The sequence below is a fragment of the Orussus abietinus genome, unplaced genomic scaffold (genome assembly GCF_000612105.2).
Source record: "Orussus abietinus isolate OABI.00-Male unplaced genomic scaffold, Oabi_2.0 scaffold117, whole genome shotgun sequence".
In the NCBI taxonomy this organism is placed as follows: Eukaryota; Metazoa; Arthropoda; class Insecta; order Hymenoptera; family Orussidae; genus Orussus; species Orussus abietinus.
The window spans coordinates 209906-233718 of NW_019394287.1; the positions used below are offsets into that span (position 1 = coordinate 209906).

Sequence of the window (23813 nt, forward strand, 5' to 3'; positions counted from 1 at the left end):
TAAGGATTAAAACGATGTGTTCAATGNATATATCAATTTCCTTGTATTACGTTTGTCGACGCATAAACGCATTGACATTGCATTTTTTATGGATGACTGATACAGGAATATTTTTTTGTCAAATATTTCTCCATTTTGGAAATTTATATTTCCATAACTTCACTTTTCCATTCGTCGGTGTTATTGTTAACGAATACACGAAACGTTGTGACGTAATATACGAACGACGACGACTATGGAATGTTTTAAGTTACAGAATGTAATGAATACAGCTGATAAGACAAATTATTGTATAAATATTATTGATAATCTGCAATGATAAACTCAAATGTATTCAGTACAATTACTTTACAAATATATTTACACAGTTCTCATATGTCACAGAAGTGTCATTACCGAGGTGACCGTTAAAGTAATGCGATCATTTCTCGTGACTCAGTCCTTTTATTGATCTCTGTATGCTAGGTTCGAGATAGAAAAAGAAATGATATTATACGTTGGCGGATGCATAGTGATTATCAGTTACTTTTATTTTATACTGGGTCGATAGCAGTCCTCTCGTAAAAATGCGGAGCTAATTCTATCAACCACTCAGGTTGTACGACAGTTAACTCCCTCATAAAAGTCTTATTTGTCTGTAAAACCTCGCAGAAGAGAATCCTGAAATGAATAAATTTGTTAGGCACTCAATTTACTATCAGAAATCAGACGTGAGGTGACACTTAAAACTGCAGACTAATTTAATTGCTCGTTATATTCCCAATCAATAGATCTATTAAGTAATGGCAAAGGGAAATTATTTGACAAAATGTTTTATTTGACTCCATTAGAAATTTGTGGAAATTTTAATAGGATGCTATGATTTCCTTTTTTTCACAATTAATAGAATATATAAGTTTTGAATTTCTTTATCGTAATTTGAAAAAAATGTAAGAAATGTAAATTACATTTCCGATGAGCTGTATACCATAATTAACCCTTTCGCGCTTCGCGCCGGTTATATCCGGCATTCACTAAATGCGACATTTAAAAAATGTATCATACACAAACATTACTACATTATATCTAGCAATTTTGTATGAGACCCTCTTAATGTGTACGGTATACTCTGATGGCTAGTCCCGCGGTCGCGAAACGGTTAATTAAAAACCAATTTAGAATACATCTCGTATAATTCTGCTCGATTCGGTAGAAAATCGCTACCGAATAAATTATGGAAAATGATGTTTAGTCACGACGTTTACCATACAAAGTTTGCCACCTAAATCTTCATGTAAATTGTAAGATGTACAGTTTCAAGTACCACCTAATGTCCTGATTTTCTTAATGGTAAAGAATGATTTATTGCTATTTTTCAGTATTATATACCATTGTGGCTGCTGTAGCGTGTAAAGACAACTATTAGGATGAATATATAAGTCTCTGTTGCCCCTGACCGTCTTGTAGACCCCCGTGTAGTGTAGGTATGCCGCATTGGGGAAGAGGCCAGTTGTTATGCATCTAAGAACCTGTTGCGTGTTTCCTGAAGGAAAGTAATAGATTACAATGCGATCAATAGTAAGCAATAAAACATAACTCGAAACATGGGAAATCTCCCTCAAATCTTTGTGTATACCATTCGACGAGGCAACTGGTATGTCCAGTTTTTTTAAGAGCTTTCGCATTTGGACCCTAATTTCTGTAGCTCTGCGCAGCGCCTTGTGATTCAGAAAATGTTTTTGACACCAACCAGTAGACTTGTTTTTCTCGAAAGCGGTATAAACATTGAGCAACGTGATTAGATCTCCTTCTTCGACTTCGAATTTCCGGTGGGCCACTCGAGATTTTAATGCTGCCTGACCGCCGAACGGTCTCACGAATACATTTTGAACTTGCAGCATAGACAGTATAGTTGTGATTTCCTCTGAGCACTCCATCTCACCTGTAAAACGTGTCAAGCGACGATAATAAGGATTAGATGAAGAAACGGAAGATAACTTGAGGTACCATTACAGAACGTACATGACAACTAAATTAATTACACTTGGAGTATATTCCTTTAACACTTTGGCTGCGAAAGGTGTACGTATAATGTCCAACACGTTCGGTCTATTACTATTATCGGTACGCGTTCACAAATTTCGCCTATTTGTTTAAAGGGCATAGCAGTCAAAGGGTTAAGAAAAATTCCAAGCGTAATTTAAATTTTAATTGGTTTGTATATAGCTTGTAATCCCTGTTAGAAGTTTTGGCTTTAAAAAAATTCTCTGTATATTCTCGTTAAAGAACATCTAATTGAGAGGAAATATATTTTACTATTAGTTACTTTTTCAAACATTTTACATGTGCAAGGATAATTGAATGAACAATGGAGATCCGAATCAAATATAGTTTTATATATTCGTAACTGATTCACCGAAGCATCGTGATAGCTAAGCTGTTCATATGTTCAAGATTGTCAAGGGTCCAGAAGGCGGACTTCATGTGAGACAAATCTTTATTTCTTACCCGAGGCGATGAGGCATTTTGAGAAGACAGGATCCAGGGGCATTTCTGCCATTGTAATACCCACGGGACTAGTCAATTCTCCTTTGCTGTCAACGGCGCCCAGGGCGTAAAGCAATTCTAATCCTGAGAGAAGATGTTTGCTCGGCGGTGAAGATGGAAAACTAAATCGTAGGACGTTGTCAATTCCCAGGGCTTTCAATTGCAAAATTGCGGGTGCTAAATCGGCTCGCTGCATCTGCGGCGGCGTCGACTCGAAGAGCTGCTCGTAAGCCTCTTCCGTGTAAAGTCTGTTCAAGAAGTTACTTCTTCAAGTTACCTTAATTACTTCAGTTGGATATTTTACGGAATAGTCGGCCAATCGCTGAAAAACTTACCTATACGTTTTCCCAGATCGAACTCGACCTGCTCGACCTGCTCTTTGATTTGCCGAAGCTTTTGAGACAGGAGCAACGATCAGGCTGTTGGTTTGAGTTTCTACCTCGAACCAAGGTACTTTCGCAAAACCGCAATCAATTACTGTGGAATGAAGAAAGAAAACTTAACAGATATTCTCCACCAACATCGTATTTTCTAATAAATAGAATTCCTACTCACCGAAAACGACATTAGGTATCGTAATGGATGTCTCCGCAATGTTAGTCGCGACGATCACTTTGCGGGTATCCTTCGGTGCCCTCCAAAAAACTTTCAATTGTTCCGAATTTGGAAGTGAGCCATACATAGGCAAAGGCATTAATTTTTCTGTAAACATGCATGAAAATAAAATCTTCATGAAAATACGGCCAGTTCGGTATAAATAACATCACTATCGTTTTCACAACGTTAGGGAAATCGTTACTGTAGTATTCTGATTATATATAGGAAATTCGAGCCACCGACGAGATGTTACCACCGAGTTGCACTATAAAAAACAGTCGAACAAAATTCTCTTTTCAGCACAAAGTACGAAACGTTATCCGCGCGTTGATAAACGTTGTGAAGGGAATCTAATCTATGTAATTTCCTCCCGCATTACCGATAGACATGCCCCTGATATGTGAACTACATGTGAACCTTATAGAGAAAATGAACAGAGAATAAAATTATTATGAAGATGCACACGGCTGAGCCTAATCATAGATAAATATCATTCTTCATTTACGTTTTCCTTCCTTAACTAGTTTGGCATGTTCGGATAGGAGAGAGACGGCCCGATCAACTTCTTCCATTCCTGTGAGGAAAGCCAGAATGTCTCCTTCCTCCTCGTTTTCGTGTATCTTCAAAGTCGTGTCTACAACTGCATTGACGTAATCCGCTACCGGATCTGCCATCAAACGAATGATTATTTTTTTTAAACGTAAGCATATTATCTAGGCGCAACAGGATCTTATCTGCTACCTTGAACGTAAAAGATGTCCACAGGAAACAGCCGGCCTTCCACGCTCAAAATAGTGGCGGTATCCTTGGTTGCGTCCTTTGTCGTATTTGTATTAAAAAAATCCCGAAGTTCCTCCGCATCCACGGTTGCCGACGACACGATCACCTTCAGGCTCCTACGTTTCTGTAACGATTGACATTTCAATTTACATATAGAAATAAATTTCCGTAATGATATTACTCTCAACAAACGACCATCGTACGTTCTTGACCTTACTCATTTTCTTAAACTGGTCGTTTAAAGGTCTTATCAAATATTTAAAACTTTTATGTGATTATATAACAGAAAATAACCTTTCACTTTTTTGATCAAATTACATGTATGGTGCACAAGACAAGAAATGTAATTTTTTCTCATGAATGTAATTAACTAGGAAATTAATTCCACGATTAATCAGGCAATGATACATCGTGCATATATCTTTACATGAATATGTTATTCTGCTTTATCATTAACCCTTTTGCTTCGGCTGTCCAGTCCGCCGAAGTGTCGTCACCGTACGGAAGCTCGTGCTCACAGGTCGCCGTGTGGTTGCCGGATATATCCGGCGCTCGTACGCACAAGTCGTCGCGCGGATGCCGGATATATCCGGCGCTCGAAGCGTAAGGGTTAATGATAAATTCTTACAGCAAACAGCTTACCCTGAGTATTTTCTTCAGTAGTCCCATGATTATGTCCGTCAACAAAGTCCTTTCATGAACTTCATCCAAAATAATAACGCAATAGTTAGTCAGCAATGGATCACTCATCATTTCCCGTAACAAAATACCCTCGGTCATGTACTGTAAAATAAATATTGAAATTACTTTATACCCTCCAGAGAATTAAGTTGCGTTGTAAGTCCCTTACAATTTAACTGCTTCGTGATTAATGCAATTAAGGTATACTCTTATAATGATAAAACTTCTGATTGATATTTCCACTTGAAGTCATAAATTAACCGGTTTGCAAATGCAAATTGTTTAACTTTATGAGACACAAGAGCAATTTCATTAGTCGGAAAGTATTTCAATGTAACATGCAATGTATGGAAACATTAATCCTTAAAAAAGATCTGAAAGAGTCAGCCTATATACCTGAGAAGTCAAATCGTTGGGGACAGTATTCTCCGAATTGGGTGTACCGATTCGATTTAAATTTTACTACGTGAATATGGAGGCTATAAAACAGGTCCTGAAACTCATGAAATTTCATTTTTCATCCAAAATTTATTTATTTATCATGGACTGGAACCAACATGACGTGGTCCGGGTACGTTTTCGATGTTTTTCGCTTCTTCGAAGCTTAGAATCGAAAATGAAGCGTTTCAGGACCTAGCTTTAACAATTTACAATAGCGTAGGAATGGAATATCACAGAGTTAGAAGGAAAAATGTGGTAAATACTTTCACCAACGATTGCAAGAGAATGCTGCGTAAACACGTACTTTTAGAGCAAAAATTTAGTTGCAGCTAAACGTCACAGATGGTGACGTTGGTTCGTAAAAATATATAAACAGTCATGAATTCATGGGATTTCGACAGTTGTACATCGATCTGTTTATCATTATTTTACCGAAATGACATATGGAACCCTTCAGTTCGTATAGTTCCCAACGTAGACTATAAAAGAGTTCAACATAAATAGGTAATGGGACGCACCAGCTTATGTTTACCACTTGGGTATTCAAAAGGGCATTATCACCAAAAAGGGTACAGATTAAATTTCTTAGCGCCTTTCATATCCTCCTAAAGTATTTAAACGTCCATTTGGTAGAACGTGTTCTACTGATATACACTTAGATTAAATTTTTTTTCTTGCCATATCTTTGATTTTTTAATTAAATATTCTTGAGTACGCGTAATCCGAATAATAAAGCTAATTATTGGTTGACGGTGTCGCTAGTACTTTGGTAGTACTTGCTCTTCGAGTATCGACCTTGATCTTTGTGGTTGCATCCGTGCAGTCGTCGAAACGAATCGAGTATCCTATTTTGGTGCCAAGTATGCAATTGCATTCGTCGGCCACGCGGTTTGCTAAAGATGTGGCTGCGACTCTTCGGGGCTCGGTAATGCCAACCATTTTCCCATCGGAACCCCATCCCGCCTCGATTAGGTACTGAAAAATTGCCAAGGCAATAAGGGTTACAATTGTCTCTTGATTATTGCAATCAAAGTTACCACATACGATAAAAAAGGCGGAATATAATTACTGCGTCTAACAACATTCAAGGCCGTATATCAATTTATTTGAAATTGATCTAATCTGTAATTTCTACCTTCGTGAAACGTTAACATGATAATCATTTGGACAAATTTTTGCGTAGTTTTATGTAGCTGATATTATTTTACCTAGGCGACACGTGAAAGATTTCCATGATTTTTACTACCTTTTTTAATACGAGTTTTCTACTATGTATGTATGTACGTATAATGGCACAGCACGATGGTCGTTAATTGAAATGCAAACTGTACGGAAGATACCCTGAAAGTTCTGGGTCATATCCCGAGCTATACCAATGCATGCAGTACTTTATATTGAAGAAACATGATCGGAAATCCCGTTAAGGGATATCGAGTACATAATGAGATTTTCTTTTTTTAGACCAAAATACATTTACTCGACCCGGCTAAGTAGATTGAAATTAAATTGTTAAAGTTCCAATAACTAAGAATGCAAGAATACGGAAGTCATTAAGGGGGAATGGTATGATTCAAAAAAGCCCGAGTTGACCATCCTGCCACGCAACGGCAAGCAGACAACTGTCGAAATCCCATAAATTCATTACTGTTTATATTTTTACGAACCAACGTCACCATCTGTGACGTTTAGCTGCAACTAAATTTTTTCTCTAAAAATACATGTTTACGCAGCAGGCCAGCATTCTCTTGCAATCGTTGGTGAAAGTATTTACCACATTTTCCCTTCTGACTTTGCAATATTCCATTCCTACGGTATTGTTAATTGTTAGAGCTAGGTTCTGAAATTCTTTATTTTCGATTCTAAGCCTCCAAGAAGCGAAAAACATCGAAAACGTGCCCGGACCACGCCACGTTGGTTCTAGTCCATGATAAGTAAATGAGTTTTTGATGAAAATTGAAATTTCATGATTTTCAGGACCTATTTTAGAGTCTCCATATTCACGTGGTAAAATTTGAATCGAATCGATACACCCAATTCAGAGAATACTTTCCCCAACGATTTGACTTCTCAGATATATATAGACTGACTCTTTTATACCCTCTTAAAGTGCCGTCAAAGTATCACGGTTACTTCTGGGGATCGAGTAGACTGGAAGATAGAGATACATACACTCTAGAAATTAGAAAAAAATATATCGACCGTATCTATAGGCATACAAAACGAGAAATTTGTTGATCTAACAACGTCACAATAAAAAATATGTAAATGACACGACGCAATGCACGTCGAAACGGCCGTGTGTCCGAAATTGCATAAATTAAGGCGTTATGAAAAGTTGTGCGTGTGTGTGTGCGCGCATGTATGTGAAGTCAAATCGTTCGTGAAAGTATTCGCCGAATTGAGTGTACCGATTCTTTTCAAATTTTACCCCGTGAATATGCAGGCCTTAAGGTAGGTCCTGAAACTCGTGAAATGTTATTTTTTATAAAAAATGTGTTATTTATCATGGACTAGAACCAACAGGACGTCGTCCGTGCACGTCTTTGGTGTTTTACGCTTTTTAAAGGCTTAGAATAGAAAATGAAGAGTTTCAGGACCTAGCTTGAATAACTTAGAATACTATAGATATGGAATATTACAGAGTCACATACGGAAGTATGTAAAATATGTTTACGAATGATTGCAAGAGAATGCTGACGTGTTCCGTGGGTAAGACGTGTTTTTAAAGCAGAAATGTAGTTGCAGTTAAACAGATTGTGCCGTTGATCCATTAGAGTATCAAAAATCGTGAATCTACGGGTTTTCGACAGTTTTACTTCGATCTTTTTATAATTATTCTACCGAAATCACATATGGAACGCTTCATTTCGTCTAATTCACAACGTAGAGTGTAATAGACTTCAACATAAATATAAATGTCGGTAATATGGCGCGCCAGCTCATGATATCACTTGAGTATTCGAAACCATAGGCGTTACCACTAAAAAGGGTATAGGTGAATTTTATTTTATCAACGTCTATTAAATTTCTCAGCGCCTTTCATATGACCTTAAAGACGAAACCGGACCTGCAGACAATGAGACCGCGTTCTTTTGCGGCCGCTCTAGCGGCTATCGTTCTTTGCCGTTTATCACGTATATATTTCAGCGCGACATCCACTTTACGTTGGCGACTACCGTACACGATGTATATTTTATAGCTCTATCGGTCAGACGATTGTTTCAGCGAGTTGCGACTGCTTCAATGAAGCGTTGCCTTGGTTGCGAGACAATTTGTGTTGCTCTTGCTCATCGAGAAGAGTTCAAATTATATGTGAAAAGTGATAGTTGACAGAGGGGGCAAAAGGATGGGTAGGGGACGGAGAATTGAAAAAATTGGAAAACGAATGGAACCATCCTGGCTCGTAGCCTTGGTCGGCCCATAAATTCGTGCCGTTTAAATATTCAAAATTTTCTCATTATTCTTCTTTAATCGCGGGATCGAAAAACTACCTGAACGTTGAAAGGAATTGTAAACAATGAAGAATATATTGTTGATTAATACTGTTAAATTTTCTTATTAAGATATTTTGTTTTAATACACAAACGGCACGAACCTGTGGGGCTATTCAATAGATTACGTTCAAATGAAGCATTTGATATTCGGTATCTCAATGAACTTTATTTATTGTACGTTGAAATCAACTTTGAAATTTGGGGACTCGGAAACTGTTTGTTTAAATTAGTAAGGGAAACCTTTATCGTGTATAAATTGTATATCCACTATTAATGTATGATTGAACCAAATTATATCAAGACACGTGGTAGTGCCTCAATCATCAGCACACTTTTTGTTTCGCATTCATTACTTTGTTCCGGTATATCATGTCTATGTATAAATTAGAAATATCATTTTCGTGATAGATCGTCTCTTTCAATTTGTTGTTTGAACAACGTTTGAATACTAATCATCAATAGTAATTGAAATTTTGTTTAAGCTGACTCGAATAACACAGGTTATTTATGGCACATGGTAAAACGTTTAAAAATAGCGTTAATTGATATTTTTATCATTTCCACGAATTCTTTTCACGATCTTGCGATTAATATCCTAGAAGATACATATTTTAATCTACCTCGTTCCAATTAATTTCTCTATCTCTGCGGCTGTAGTAAACGTTTATCACAATAAATTTTGCACTTTAATTATTTCAGATTATTAGACGTACAATCCAGTGTTAACATTTTATAATATATTATTCACCGCGTTTATCATAGTTTAAGTGCCTTTTGTTGGCGATGTAGTTACTTCGAATACGCAGTTGGGTACCTTCAACTGATTTACTGGACACGAATTACACTCGACAAGGATGGACTTCTCTAATCGAATGAAGTACAATTGAATAAACGCCGGATTGTCTTCAGCGGAACGTACAAGATCGACTTTATTTAACTTCCACGAATCAGACATCAGTGATAAGAAAGTCCGAGATTCTGGCTTAGATAAACAAGCGAAATTAATTTTCTTATAAAATCCTCTTCGTCAAGTGCTCATAAACTGTAGGATTTATTTTTTATTAACTCACACAACGTCGGATACGTTCATTGCCAATACTGGTCACACTTGAAAGGAAACATTGTCTATTCATAAGGTATTTGGCAACATCTGAGGTGTGATAAACGAGGTGAACACGTAAATGGAATGATCCATATCACTTTTCTCTCCGAAGATGAGAAAATTAACAGAGAATTAAATTCATAGGCCCTCACTTTTTCTCATAGGCGTAGCGATACATTACAAAACTGAAACTGCGCTTTAAAAAATGAAATATTGCCCAATGGTGTTACGTTGTATGTATGATTGAATAACAAGTCTACATTCCAAGTTGAACATGACTAAATAGTTTAAAGTATGCTAGTTTGCATGTATACGGCGCGAAAGTCTGCCGAGTTTTCTAATAAACGATCCTGATCTTCGGATCCTTAATCTTAAGAGGTAGATCATACAGAACTTCGATTTCCGCTTTTTTGTTTAGATAAAAATTAGACATCAGATTCCAAGTTAATTTAAATAGAAATTGATGTACAGAATCGCACAACAATATGAAGCCGATTTGCATTGAAAAGTGTATTGGAATCGGGTCTATCTTTTTGCAGCACCCTGTACAATAGAATATCATGATTGTTTATAAAAGCGAAAATTAAGTCACTTTGCATTGGATGAAGGCACGTGTAAGGGAATGTACAACCAATAATGTCAAGTATGAGTCACATATGACGTACCACTCCAAGTAGGAATAAGCTCATTGAATTGAATTCTTGCTCGCGCGTGCTCGCGCGTGCACGGCTGTGTACTCGTGCCATGTAAAGTGATAATAAATTCGTCTACATTCCCGACATAATGCTTGCATATTCGGGGGAAAGAACAATTGCTCGAAATATTATGTAAAATAGTAAAACTAAATCCAATAAAAATGAAATCTAAAATGTATAGCGCAAAGTAATAAATAACATTTACAACTGAGTGTGCAAATTAGTAAAAATGGATCGGTGAGCCGATTTTTGCAAGTCAAATAGTAAATACCGACTCTCAAATTCAAGAACTGGTATACTTTTTAAGTCAAGGAAGGAGAATGGAAACAAATACTGTTTCTTTTTTCAATTAAAAAAAAAAATTATTCAATATTTAATATTTCATATTTAACCTCTTATATTTAACAAGAATATCGAAAAACAGTATCAAGAAAATGACTGAGCCACGTCAAGTAATAATTACATCATGAATGTATTAAACAGTCTTCCGTAATGCTCAATAATGATCATAATCGCAGTGTCGATGATTACACCTTTTTACGAGTCAATCAAAGAGGTTAGAAAAGATTCGACACGTGTGAGAATAATCTTACGGTTGTAATATCACTCATTGAAGAACTGGACGGTTATGACGGTTACAACATTGTTATTTGATGTCAACAGCGCCCTCGGTCATTCTCCACTGGTGTACATAATATATAAAAAAATCAGTAACATTCAAATACTTCGCAGGATAAATTGTTAGAATATGAATTTATTTTTTACTTGGCTTGTAAAATTTACATAACACGGAGCGCAGGTATCATTATTTAATCACCTGGTATAACCACATTTCCTGCTGAACAACATTTGTGCCCATAATTATGAAAGTGGTCTAAGTCATATATTTTTTGTTTCGAAATTACATTGAATTAATTTCGTTTGAAATAATATGACGTGAAATAACTGATAAACTCAATTTTTTTTTAATTTTGACTTAGACCACTTTCATAATTATGGGCACATTTTGCCATTCATCCATATTCAAGAACTTTTATTATTTCTCTGCAAACCGTATCACTTTCCGATTTCAAGTAATCGATTAGACGTCAGTACCCAACACTCATCAGAAGTTTGCAGACATACTTTTGAAGGAAAATGTATAAAAGCTTCGCGAGCAAGCTTATGAAATTCGATGCAAGAGGTAAAATGTTTCCTTTACCACGTTTCATCTATCGTAATGTCACACTCGTCAAAATCCACTCTACGTATCACTTTTTCTCCTTTGCGAGAATGACCATGGCACGAATACGTCTCAGTATGTGTAAACCAACATTCGTGTCTTACTGTAAGTACATTACCGTGTACAAGTATATCCTAACCGTCTTATTAAAAATAAATCCCAAAGATCCAACAGCATTTTCAATTCACGTAAACTTTCACATTTAAATGACTCCTCTTGGAATTAAATTAAATTTACAACTTTAGACATTTTCATCAGATTTACTCGAATTCTACCCCATATGCTATAACATTGAAAATTAAATCCAAATTCATTTAATTTCTCAATCTAAACAATGACGCATTTGTTAGTACATACTGCAGTGTTCTGTGTGTACAATATAAACCGGTGTAAACATATATTATCTCTTTGATTAAACACATAACATTACAAAGTATATTTTAAGTTTAAAACAGCTCTAGTTTGTCAAGTTGTCGAGTATATAAATTGTGCCCATAATTATGAAAGTGGTCCAAGTCATATATTTTTTCTTTCGAAATTACATTGAATTAATTTCGTTTTAAATAATATGGCGTGAAATAACTGATAAACTCATTTTTTTTTTAATTTTGACTTAGACCACTTTCATAATTATGGGCACAATTCATTAACGATTTCATCCTGTCGCATTAAGTTCCGGGATAGCTTGATTTTCTTATCGATTAAAAATTTCCTTTCTCCGGCATATAACGTATGATATGGAGAGGGCAATGAAGTATCAAATTACTCGTGCACGATAATCTACCTACGGATTCTGAATTCGAACTTCTACTCAGTTTGGTTTACGAATCCTCTAGTGAGAAGTTGCAACAGGGTTTACGCAAGTTTTATTTTACTTGCACTCGTACTCCGACCGACTGGAGTTCACCAAAGCTTACGTAACGATCCGCCTCACAATTAGACGGCTTCGCCATTCGCACGTAGAACGTATACGAAGCGAACTATGCGAATCGTCGTCGTCGGATCCGTTCTAGCGTGAAACGAGTTCCGCAATGTCGAAGGTCGAAGGTTCCAGCATTAGTCCCCGTCCCAGAATCATGCTGTCGTAGTGGCGGTTGAGAAAACGGTATTTTTACTCAACCCTCGGACAGTAAACGTTTTCGGAAGCGACGAATGCGGTACGTATCGGAAGAGATGGAATGAGAGATTCCCGAGGTCGACATCCTGGTTGACTCTGAAGAGCCCTTTTGAATTGGAATTTTTCCCGAGATCGGTACTTAATCTCTAAAATATTTGGTGTGAGATTTTTCTCTCCCGAAGACAGAATTTCTATTTTCTATTTATCTACGAATTACGATTGCTTAATGAAATTGTCGTTGTTAAAAAAGGGAACTTAACACGTTCGCTACCAGCGCCGAAATATGCGACGTGTATCATTGGCTGTGGTATAAGATTTTCTTCTCAAGCGCTGGTAGCGAACGTGTTATTATAAATAAATAGTTGTATAATGAAAATTCAAGAATATAGGGGAAGTTTGATGGGTAATGCGACAATTATACCATAAAAATATGCACAGATAACGAAAATACTAGGATAACAATTTAACATTTCTACAGGAAGATAACGGTATTTGTATAAGAAAAAATATGGCTCAAAAATAGAACCTCCCTTCCATTTTACAAAACACGTCAATTACACGAAATTACTATAAATTACTCATATTGTAATTTTAATTGAACTATGGTAAATGCGACCATATCGTGTTTATCAGGTGCTATCAGTTAAACCATTCAACCAATAACTCATAACAGCTCTGCGTAGGCAATTAAGATCATTTGATTGGAAGGACAAGGCCTCACTAGACGGATTTGAATGAACTACAACTGAATGATAACAAATAACACTTATAATGGTTGATGCCTCGATTCAATTTTTTTTTTTAGTGCAATGACATATATTATCAATCATGGTTACTTTAATTTCAGGGATTAATTAAAAACAAATACAATGTTGAGACCGTTACCTGTTATTACAAAGGAGGCAAGTGACGAGGTTTCGTCGAGGATACAGTTCAATACTACTGCCAACTTAAGACTTCTGTCATACATAGGTTCAAAAGAAAAAAAAAAAAAAAAATGAGAATTACAGTTTAAAACAAAAATTACACAGGGAAACGAGCACATTTTTCGGGGGATCCTAGCAAGGACTTTTTGCTCACACTTTGCATTAATATCGTACAGCCAGACTTGTATTTAATTACACAAGGTTCGTGGATCACATCGAAATTCCGATGATCACGCTCGCTGCCTTCGAAAGTTTAGGCGCCCGTTCCATTTTCACAGTGCGAATCGATATTGAGCCGATTTTCGATCCCCTCTTCCCGGAGATGATACTTCATGGTTACATAAATTCTCAGAAAATGATTCTGCCGTACGAATACCATGCGCCTTGACTATTGTACGGCAGTACATATACACGGGGACCCTAACTAACGTTCGTACCCCGCGTGGTCCGCGAGGTACCGTAAATTGGCCTTTGGAAAAGGTTCGTTCCTTCCAAGTCGTACCGAAGTGGGCGGTTAGGCAAAAGGACACAAAGAACCCCTCGAAGGACAACGCCAGAAGCCCAACGGCGCCACGGAGTCTCGCCGTGAGCCGAACCTAGGATATCGATTATCCCTTCGCGGTTGTGCATCGCGTCGTCTCGGAGAAGCAAGCGGCGAAGCCATTTCAAGAGCACCAGCCCCGCGATCGTCCAGAGAGGACGGCGACTCCACGCGTTCGGATTAATTTTAATTGCGCGCCCTCAGGGCGAGACGGGCCATTTCCGATCAATCCTAGGTCCCGTTAAAGGCGGCCCCATAAGGTGGGATGCTCCTGGACAGGAATATCGAGAACATCGCTCCGTGGACGTAGGCGTAAGCCTCCAGGAAGTGCAGCTCGGAGAAATAGATCAGGATAAGAAGCACGACGTATCCGAGCCACTGTACGATCTTCATATACTCCCAGAGCCTATCCAGGAAGATGGCAAGGAGAAGGTAATCTATGGCGGCGTGGAAGTTGAACAGTCGCCAGGAGAGGACGACGCTCCAGAAGGAGCCGCTGCGGAGGACGTTGGACTGTCTGAGGTACAGGTCGTTGGCGATCATGGGTGGGACCACCTCGTCGGACTCCAGCAGATCCTGATAGAGCGAGATGTATCGGTTCCAACCGATGCTGGCGATGATCAGATGCCCGACTACGATGAGAACGGTGTGCAGAACGTTGACCTTGGTAGACTTCCTGCGGTAGACCTGGCCCGGTCCGGCGCAATCGCGGCCGTCGATGGAGGGCAAGGTCTGCTGGAGCTTCTCGTAGCCCCTTCGGGGCGGATTGTGTCGTAGGAAGAGGTAAACTCCGACCATCAGGGCTGCGCAACCCAGCCCGTCGCAGATCCCGTCGACGAAGTAGCCGGTGGACCCAAAGTCCGAGCGCTCGCCGTCGATGTTGCGTCTCTTGCGGGCCACGTGGCCGTCCAGGTCGTCCATCCAGGTGCGCACCTGGAAAAGGAGCACGCCGATCCGGCGTTGCGAGAGCGAGTCGCTCGCGACGCACTTAGCGGCCGCTATTGCGACCAACACGTGCGAGCCGCTTATGGCATTCGGGGAAACCCAGGTCCATCCGGAACTGATGCTCAGAAGCCGGTCGACGATCGCGGCCAAGGGGCCCAGCAGGTAGTGATTCGGATGGTCCAGCAACAGGCCCTTCACCGTCACGATGCAGAGGGGATCGAGGTCACAGGGGAGACTGGACGAGTAGGCCTTCTCGCCCTCGACCGGTCTTACGGCATATTCCTGTACGCGCATGTAGAGCAGCCAGTCGGAAAGAACGAAAGATACGACCAGGGTGCCCAGCAGGGCGAACAGCACCCGGTAGCATGGCGACGTGGAGCCCAGCATCTCTTCGACTATCTCGTCGTCTTCGTCGATGCCTCGTGAAATGCCCTTCCCCTGATCGGAGGAATCGCGGATGCCGCGGGGGCGATCTCGACCGAGATACCTCCGCGATTGGTCGTTCCGGCGTCTCAAGGATTGCAATGATCTCGAAAATCGCAAGTCTGGAGATTCGACGAGTCAAGATCACTTATTATAGGCTGCTTTGGACTCTCCCCATGCAGACTAGATTTCGTAAAGGGATCCAGTTCGAGGTTTTATACCGAACTGACCGAACCGCTTTAACTAGTTCCGCTCCATCGACAGGCTAAATTGCAATCAAGGACAGGTGTGACACCGTTTACGAATTCTCTGAAGTCGACGAGGAGTTCGGTCGCAGCCCAATCGGCATGCTCGGTGAATTACCAGTCCGAGATTTTCGCGCTTTTGATACAAGTTATTTGCGCGAGTATAACGCGGTCGCAGAGAAAATAATAGTAGTTTAGACAGTAACAGAGGCGTAAGGCGAGCCGATAGCTCCCGCTGTCGGTTCTACGCGCCTCGAACGTATCACGTTCAAATTCCGCGCTGCAGTCGTAGTAGATCGCGTAAGTAGATCGACGAAAGACCTTCCGTTGCGGTCGAGGTAGTTTCTCGTTATAATGCCAAATCGTGGTACGTAGCTGCAACCCATGGTACCGTAATGCAATCGAGTCTTTACGCCTCGATTCCGTTTCCGTAGCCACGGAGCCGAGCAACTGGTAGCAGGGCGCAAACGGTTCCAGTCTTCCGATCGATCTTCGCTGCAAAATCTCCACCGAGGTCCTCGGCTATCGAGACGCCGTCCGCGTAACGTTTGCTCCTTAAAACACCGATTTCTTGCAAGATCCTGCTTCGCGTAAGCCGACCTCGACCCTGCCGAGCGAGAATCCGTTACTCGAATGGCGTCCTAATCCGTCTCGACCGACCGGAGAGATTCCGTTAACCCCATAATCTTTCTTCATTGCTCCCCTCGTAGCCTCGCGAAGCGTCTGCGTCATTTTCTTTGCTCGTTTAACCAAGGCTCCGCGATCTTGTAATTCGGCATGGCGTTCCGGCTAGCCGGTTACTCGAGATGGAGGAAAATACAGTGCGGAAACCACAGAAGTTTTCTCGTTTTCAGCTTCCGAGACTTCCGCCTTCGGCTCGACAAGGCAACGTCGGATCTCCGACGTTCTTCGACCCCGTGCCGCTCGAATAACAAAACCGACGCGGGCCTGGGACGCGAACCGACACCCACACTCTCGGCGCCAGGACGAGGACTGCGAGTGCGAGGAGGTGCCTCGGAGAGGCGGAGCTAACGGCTGGCTCCTGGGCGAAATTGACTCGGCTCTGACCGAACGGAACACTCGACAAGTGCCGGGCAACGCGCTCCCCGACCACAGCGCCCACTCCGCCGCTCGGCTACTCCGCGCGCAGCCGTAAGGACGCTGCTCTCCCGAAAGGCGGGAGAGCATGCGCACAACGAATGCTGCGATACGTAGTCAAGTCTGAGACAGTGCCGTAAACGTTCGAACACATTGTTGATCGATCACGAGTTAACTCGTGTCGGAACGACTAACGTTGTAAAACTGCCGGTCACCAATGTGTTAAGGTAATATGGAAGGGTCATTCTATATAAATAAAACGTCAAAGTATTTATAAAACTTTTTTCCAAATTGTATGCACCGAATCGTTGGAAACTTCAGGATGTGATTATGGAGACCCCAAGGAAGAACGTGGTGCTCATCAAATTTCATATTTAATAAAAACTTGTTTTATTTATCCCAGACTAGAACCAACACATATATATTTTTTTTTTAATGAAATTTTATGAGCACCACGTTCTTCCTTGGGGCCTTCATAATCACGTGCTGAAGTTTCAAATGATTCGGTGCATCCTGTTTGGAAAAAAGTTTTATAAATATTTTTACATTCTAATATATATAGAACGACCCTTTCATGATACCTTAAACGACTTTTCATCACTTTTGCACGAGACCGATATGAGTGACACGGTGCTAACACCGGAATGCTCACTTAATATCATTTTATGAAATTAAATTTGATACATTGATTTCAGGGAGTCTGGCATTCAAATGCAGGACTCTTATATGTAACTGATTTTCATGGCATTCAAACTGGTATTAATATTGCGGTATCCTAAAATTCTATTGGGCTGACCCATAAATTCGTTTTTATTTCTGCCATTCGAACTCTATAGCATCAGTTCAAATATTCAAAATTGTATCAAATTACTTTTGTCATACAAGGGATCGATGAATTTTCTGAACATCGCAAAGAAGTTGTGGACAAACAAGAATATATTGTTGATTAATTTTGTTAACTTTTATTTAAAATCTTTGTTATATATTATCGAAAAACTTGTGGGACAACCTAATATCCCTCATAGGTTAATATAACTAGGTATAATCTTCAGGCTTTTATAAAATAAGTTTTATATAGTTGAAATTGATATTAACATTATGGTAGTTCATAAATGTCCCACTTTATACAGATCTAACCGTTCATCTTTAATAAATCCCTACACATGCAATGAGACTTTTCAATGTCTCAGAAAGGAACCATGTATACTCTTAACAGGTCCTTAGAAAATAATACTGTGGAAATGTAATAATAGCCATTCCATTATTTAATGACTATTATTGTACATGCGAACAATTTTGTTTTTCATTCAACTAACTTGTACTGGCAGACAAGAAAGCATTTCCTATAGACACGGTATCATCAGTGTGATGAAAAGGCATCCATGTCCACCAGTATATCTGTGTACTAGCATCTCCATCCTGGCTTCGCTCGCAATATGTGCAAGTAGAATTTGAGGTTTATAATCTTTCTTTTTTTGTCCCTTTTCCCCCTCTTAACCGTTTATGTACCACGAGCCACTTTCGCGCTCTTCAGATTTTGTGTCGAGAAAAGCCAGGGCATTTGGCCAAAACAGACGAAGGAGTGCGGTCGCACTCTTTGGCGGTTTTCGATCCTGTTTTTTCAGAACCATCTGGTACGCAAGCGGTTAAGGGCTGATTAGGGCACAATCCTGAAATTGGTTTTTAGGCATTTGAATGTGTATTTTTTTAAAGTAAAAACCAAGCTAATGTCTCCGTAGACTTTAAAGATATTAAGAAATTTATAAAAACACATTTTACCCCCTTTCACCCTATCATGAGCTGAATTTCAAAAAAATTCCGTTTTAGTGAGCACCTATGTTACAAAAGGAATATACCGCCAAATTTCACATTTCTAGGCTTAGTGGTTGGGCTGAATGATAATAAGTTTGTCAATCAGTCAGCCATTCAGGGACATCTTTTATATGTATAAATATAACCATATTTTTTTAAATTCACGTTATATCCTATGCAGAAACTTTATTAGATTATTACATTTATGAATCCCTCTTTTTACTGTATTTTTGCTATGGCACATTTCTTACTTTTTAGGTTATTTTCCTTAATTCAGTAAGTATATGGATAGCTATGGTTACATTTTCTTTAAAAGTAAATATCACCGTAGTTCCACATCTACATACTTTTAAATTTGTTCGCACCATCATCTACTTTATAATGATGGCTCTACATATGCAAATCGTAATATTGTAGCAAGGAATACAATTACTTTACCTGAGGAACTTGCGTACTCTTCCCACATCCTGTTTCTCCTATGAGTACCAAAGTTTGATACTTTTCTAATAAATATATAATGTGAATTCTGTTTTTAAAGATAGGCAGCCTCTGTCTCTGTAGATCGATCGCTAATGAACGATTTGCATTGTACACAAACTGAGTGGTTGAATGCGCATCTATGTCAGCCTTGTCTTCTTGCCATGAATATTCCCCTAAAAAAAATTGAGAACATCACGTCAAAATTTCTTGTTTCTTAAGGATATCTTGTCGAAAAGGTGAACGAACCACCATTACAAAGTTAAACAATAAACACACGAGCGGAGAAAGAAAACGTTCAACGTTAAAACATACCAGGTGCTAGGAATTTTGGTTTGTTATTCATTGTAACTTCCTTTCAGAGAGCATGGTACAGAAACTTAATCTTCTTAAATACCATTCCAATAAAATAATTAAAGAAAATTGTAAATAACATTTCGATCACTCCATTTCTGACTTTATTTACACTTGTTACCCGAAAATCAAATTCAGGGGGTGAGCACTCTTATGGGAATGTTGTCCCCGAAGGCCGAGCGCCACTTGAACATTGCTTAGGAAGCGGTTCAACTAAAATTCAATATGGACGACGAACGCATGCGCACCGCAGATCTTAGGCCGTGTCAGAATTCGCTCATCTCTGTCGAACATCACCAGATAAGAAGTGAACGAATTATATTTATAACAAATGCCTTCTATAACTTTTATATTAACTTTTAGAAATTTTTATTTTCGTGTTAGGTAAGATATAAATAATGCGATAGTTATGATAAATAAATAAATAAATAAATAAAGGATACAATTTCATATCTGATAGGCGTATAACTGTAACTGTCTTCATGCATTATTTGCAGTACGTTGACAAAACTCATTTAGCAATGAACCGTAGTAAATCACCGTTGCAATAGCTGCATTTCCTGTAATCGATTATTCAACTGCAATACTCCTTTCTCTTTCGGCAATGAAAGTGTTGGAGGAGGTGAAGGGGAGCTGGTGCTATGAATTTGGATCGCCACGAGTGAACGAATTTTATTGTAAACTTTCACGCCTAGATCTTTTCCGTCGCAGTTGTAACTTCGATTACACGGCGTTCGTGTCGTTTGCATTTATATCGTATTATTGCGCATCCCTGGAAGCGCGAACGTGATGTACTCTTTGAAATGTCAATTGTTTAATTCACGGGAAACCCGTGGCTTCAGATTACGTGCGTGGTTTTTTTCCACATTGATCCTTTTGTTAAGCTACAGATGCGCTGCGCAAAATTCAGGTGCGCTCTATACGAGCTATACGTGTTATCCAATTAACTAACTAAGAAACTGAAGATAAAATAACTGCATGCTTTTAATATTTTTCCGTATCTACAAACCATAAAACAGATTTGGGTTTAATGTTGATTATCTTTAGATATCATTCTTCCCAAAAATCAAAGAAACCCTAGTAATTTTGGTAAAAATAATAATAAATCATAGGAACTGGATTGTTAAAGGAGAAAAGGTATAAGTACTTGAAATTGAAACTGAACTTTCACTTTCCTTGTTCTGTAAATATTTATGGGACATACTTTCAAACCAGTTTTTATGTATTTTCATCACATTTTTTTAAAAGAATTCTTACATTGGATGTATTGTGCATATAATTTTGTATGTATGCTATGAAATTTATGCTTAAAATTATCTTGATCTTTATACAACACAAAAATATGTATAACTTTCATAATTTGCAGTTGCTTTCCCAAATCTGCAGAGGAACCAGGCACAATCTGTAAATGTGATATGCCCAACAAAAGAAAAACTGGGATTATTTGAACGTTTATTACCACTTCCTTGCAACCAAAATTCTGATTGTACCATTCTTGGGGCAGCAGCTTTATGTTGTGAAAGACGTTGTACACAAGGGGTAGCAGCACCTCCAAGGGAACCACAGCACAATGGTTTGAATCAGTTTTCCTTAGTTTTGACAGAACTGTTCATGTCTTAAATATTAAGAAGATGGAAGACTATATAAGATAAATAATGTTGCTGCCTTTACGTCTTATAATAAAAGAACCGATCCTCTATTCATTTTTCTTTCTTAATTTTTTAGCTGTACTAGGAGTAATAGATCGTATTTGTCCCACGAAACCTATGCCAGAAGCTCTTCCAGTAAAGCGTTGTGCACAAGATACAGATTGTGAAAGAGGGAGACGAATCTGTTGCCCGGACCTAAAAGATAAGCAGTTATATTGTCGCACAGCTGCTCCTAATTGGACCCAATTACCATTTCAACGAACGCATTCACGTAAGCACCTTCGATGAATTAATATAACTATTTAAGCCATACTTTCAGCAAATTATACATTTAATATTCTAGGCCTAATGACTTTACTGGAATACATGCAGTGCCAAACACCAGGACCATCGGTATTGGATTTACTAATAAAACCATGCAATAGTACATCTGATTGTTTCCCTCAATTATGTTGTCAAGAAGGAGCATACAAGGTTTGCAGACCAGCTAGGAAGTCTTGGATTACCTTAATCGCTCAAACCACACAGGTAATATCTTATTGGGAAAATATGGACTTTTATTTAAATATATCATATCCTAAAGTATTAAAATTATCGAAAGAAAACCAGTATTAGTTTCAAAATATTTAATGGATAATTGTTGACTTCAAGTACTAATTAATAATACATTTTTCAGAAACTTGTGAGTGATCCACTGCCAAATTCCATTACAACTGAAATACCTGAACTTGCATGGTTGAAATATACAAAGTAGTTCCATTATTTATAACATTTTGATAACTGATTTTTCATTTAAATCCATCAAGGCATTTTTACATTTAATCCAGCTGTAAAAAGCAAAATACATAAAATGAAACCATTTAGTTTTCTAAAAGTAATTGTGATAAAAAGTTATGTAAATATAAGCATAAAATATAAAAACTCTACCTTTTTAAAACCAATTTCTGCTGCGTATTCTCTAAAACATTGACGGCAGATATTTAATCCATACTTGCGGATGAGCCCATGCTTGTTGGCACAGGCACGACTGCAATAAGATAATATTAAATTATTTCATAATTCATCCGTAATAAAATTCCTGTTGCAATAGAATGTATATTATGCAATACGTTGACCATTTTACTTCCATACTGTTAAGTGAATTTGTGATATCTATTTTATATTTGAGCCATTTATTTTGAAAGTGGCCTAAGTCCATTTGTCAATTATTTTCGGTTGCCCGTAGTTACATGTACAACTTTAAGTTATATATCAATAAAGCATTTGAGGTTAATTATATTCCAAGTAAATACGATAATTTTGGGCACATAAGTTTTCAGAGTTAGTTCAATGATTAAAACCATCATTTTGAAAGTGGCGTAAGTCCAATCTATATGTACGTTCTACATTTGGGTATTAATTTGGTTGGGAACCTGGTTGTTAATTTTGAAAGTGGCTTAACTCCATTCTTGGTAAGAAAACGCATATTATTAACTTAATAATTGCCATTATTTTAATAGGAACTGTAAATTTAACTCCTTTAGATACACTTAAGCAGTGACTCATTGGTATTCTGTACGTATATTTTTAATTGCATTGAAACACAAACCCTTAAATATCTCAATTTAAGTATAAATGGACTCAGGCCACTTTCAAAATAAACGGCTCATTTATATCAATTTATGGTTTAGAATCTTATATTCCCAGTGCCATGTGTGAAGAAACCTAACCTCTAAACAATATACGCCTTATCATCATCAAAGTATCCGATTCATAATTACGAATAACGTACCTATGAATTCTTATAGGGATTTCGGTTGCCACTTCACTTACGTTAACTTTTTAATGAAACATTTGACAGAGATAATACACAATTTGATAGTTTAAAGAAGCAACGTGCATATGATATCTTGAAGCATTTTTTATGCGTTTCTATTAAACATTGTTATTACACTACACAAGCCCATAAATATAAATAAAAAAGAGATGGTACTAACCAAGACCTGGATCCTTGACCGTACTTTCGGGGATGAGAATACCAGATATTCTGGAAACCCATGTTACCATTCAACCAAATTCAAGGAGAAAGAAATGTACCGGACACGACACGTAAAATGGTCGATTGTCGATCACAGACAAAAATATCATAAGAAGGGTAGCTGCAGTAGAATTGGGTACGTAAAATACCCTAGGTAATTTACGTAGTATCGAACAGTAATTTACTAGATATTTTACTTCACAAATTTCACACAGAGATGAGTTGGGAGATTGCTCCAGAGATGAGTTGGGAGATTGCTCACGGGCAGGGTCGCGCGATCGCACCGTGTGCTGCCCTCTAATTTCGTACGTTAACTTTCACCGTTTTTTGCCCCCAAGGGCGGCGCAACGAATTTCTGGTAGGAGCTCGCGCAATCGCGATGGCTGTGCCATCTACCAGTTGCCGTTGACGGCTCACGTATTCGTGATGGTAATACCATGCGGCAGTTGACGGTGGTGGCTTACCATTATGGCAATCTCCTAACTCATCTCTGCCAAATCAGAGATGAGTTGAGAGATTCACGGGAAGGATCGAGCGACCGCGTCCTGTTCGACCTCCGGTGGAGGATGCAGACGGCTAATGCACTTGCCACCTGTTACAAATCTGGGCAGCCGGAGAACCGGCTGAAAAAGTGAAGAACTCCTCACAAAAACTCCAAAACCCTGTACCTC

The 23813-nt window shown here is 38.7% G+C and overlaps 4 protein-coding genes across 5 annotated transcripts; 1 reads left to right on the top strand and 3 right to left on the bottom strand.

Annotated features, from left to right (window-relative positions):
- Nucleotides 1-53: 53 nt before the first annotated feature.
- LOC105702774 (probable ATP-dependent RNA helicase DHX35) lies at nt 54-19667 on the bottom strand. 2 transcript variants are annotated; one of them, XM_012430604.2, is made up of 12 exons: nt 19438-19667; nt 19084-19298; nt 5821-6000; nt 4546-4686; nt 3865-4027; nt 3629-3790; nt 3082-3228; nt 2862-3003; nt 2488-2774; nt 1616-1921; nt 1369-1522; nt 57-660 (listed from the first exon to the last, which is right to left on the bottom strand). In XM_012430604.2, the coding sequence occupies exons 1-12, from the start codon at nt 19466-19468 to the stop codon at nt 534-536; spliced, it is 2055 nt and encodes a 684-aa protein (XP_012286027.1). In that variant the 5' UTR covers nt 19469-19667; the 3' UTR covers nt 57-533. The 2 variants fall into 2 exon arrangements, with proteins under 2 accessions (XP_012286028.1, XP_012286027.1); XM_012430605.2 differs by lacking the exon at nt 5821-6000 and having other exon boundaries at nt 54-660.
- On the bottom strand, nt 11055-17122 carry LOC105702775 (ceramide phosphoethanolamine synthase). The gene has a single exon (XM_012430607.2). The coding sequence runs from the start codon at nt 15452-15454 to the stop codon at nt 14354-14356; it is 1101 nt and encodes a 366-aa protein (XP_012286030.1). The 5' UTR covers nt 15455-17122; the 3' UTR covers nt 11055-14353.
- Nucleotides 19668-19749: 82 nt separating the features above from the next.
- Nucleotides 19750-21875, top strand: LOC105702776. Its single transcript, XM_012430608.2, has 5 exons — nt 19750-19860; nt 19974-20386; nt 20843-21049; nt 21202-21396; nt 21469-21875. The coding sequence occupies exons 2-5, from the start codon at nt 20266-20268 to the stop codon at nt 21738-21740; spliced, it is 795 nt and encodes a 264-aa protein (XP_012286031.1). The 5' UTR covers nt 19750-19860; nt 19974-20265; the 3' UTR covers nt 21741-21875.
- Nucleotides 21737-23387, bottom strand: LOC105702777 (40S ribosomal protein S29). The gene is made up of 3 exons (XM_012430609.1): nt 23102-23387; nt 22053-22152; nt 21737-21952 (listed from the first exon to the last, which is right to left on the bottom strand). Exons 1-3 carry the CDS (start codon nt 23161-23163, stop codon nt 21944-21946), a joined length of 171 nt encoding a protein of 56 aa, XP_012286032.1. The 5' UTR covers nt 23164-23387; the 3' UTR covers nt 21737-21943.
- Between the last annotated feature and the right edge of the window lie 426 nt (nt 23388-23813).

Excerpts from the sequence above, each read along its gene's own strand:
- LOC105702775 (XM_012430607.2), bottom strand. The coding sequence starts at position 15,454 with ATGCTGGGCTCCACGTCGCCATGCTACCGGGTGCTGTTCGCCCTGCTG.
- LOC105702774 (XM_012430604.2), bottom strand. The coding sequence starts at position 19,468 with ATGAATAACAAACCAAAATTCCTAGCACCTG. Across the intron at positions 4,028-4,545 it reads TACTGAAGAAAATACTCAGG|AAACGTAGGAGCCTGAAGGT; the intron begins GTAAGCTGTTTG and ends CAATCGTTACAG. Across the intron at positions 3,791-3,864 it reads GGACATCTTTTACGTTCAAG|ATCCGGTAGCGGATTACGTC; the intron begins GTAGCAGATAAG and ends GTTTGATGGCAG.
- LOC105702776 (XM_012430608.2), top strand. The coding sequence starts at position 20,266 with ATGTACTCTTTGAAATGTCAATTGTTTAATTCACGGGAAACCCGTGGC. Across the intron at positions 21,050-21,201 it reads AAGGGAACCACAGCACAATG|CTGTACTAGGAGTAATAGAT; the intron begins GTTTGAATCAGT and ends TTAATTTTTTAG. Across the intron at positions 21,397-21,468 it reads ATTTCAACGAACGCATTCAC|GCCTAATGACTTTACTGGAA; the intron begins GTAAGCACCTTC and ends TTAATATTCTAG.
- LOC105702777 (XM_012430609.1), bottom strand. The coding sequence starts at position 23,163 with ATGGGTTTCCAGAATATCTGGTATTCTCATCCCCGAAAGTACGGTCAA. Across the intron at positions 22,153-23,101 it reads GGTCAAGGATCCAGGTCTTG|TCGTGCCTGTGCCAACAAGC; the intron begins GTTAGTACCATC and ends ATCTTATTGCAG.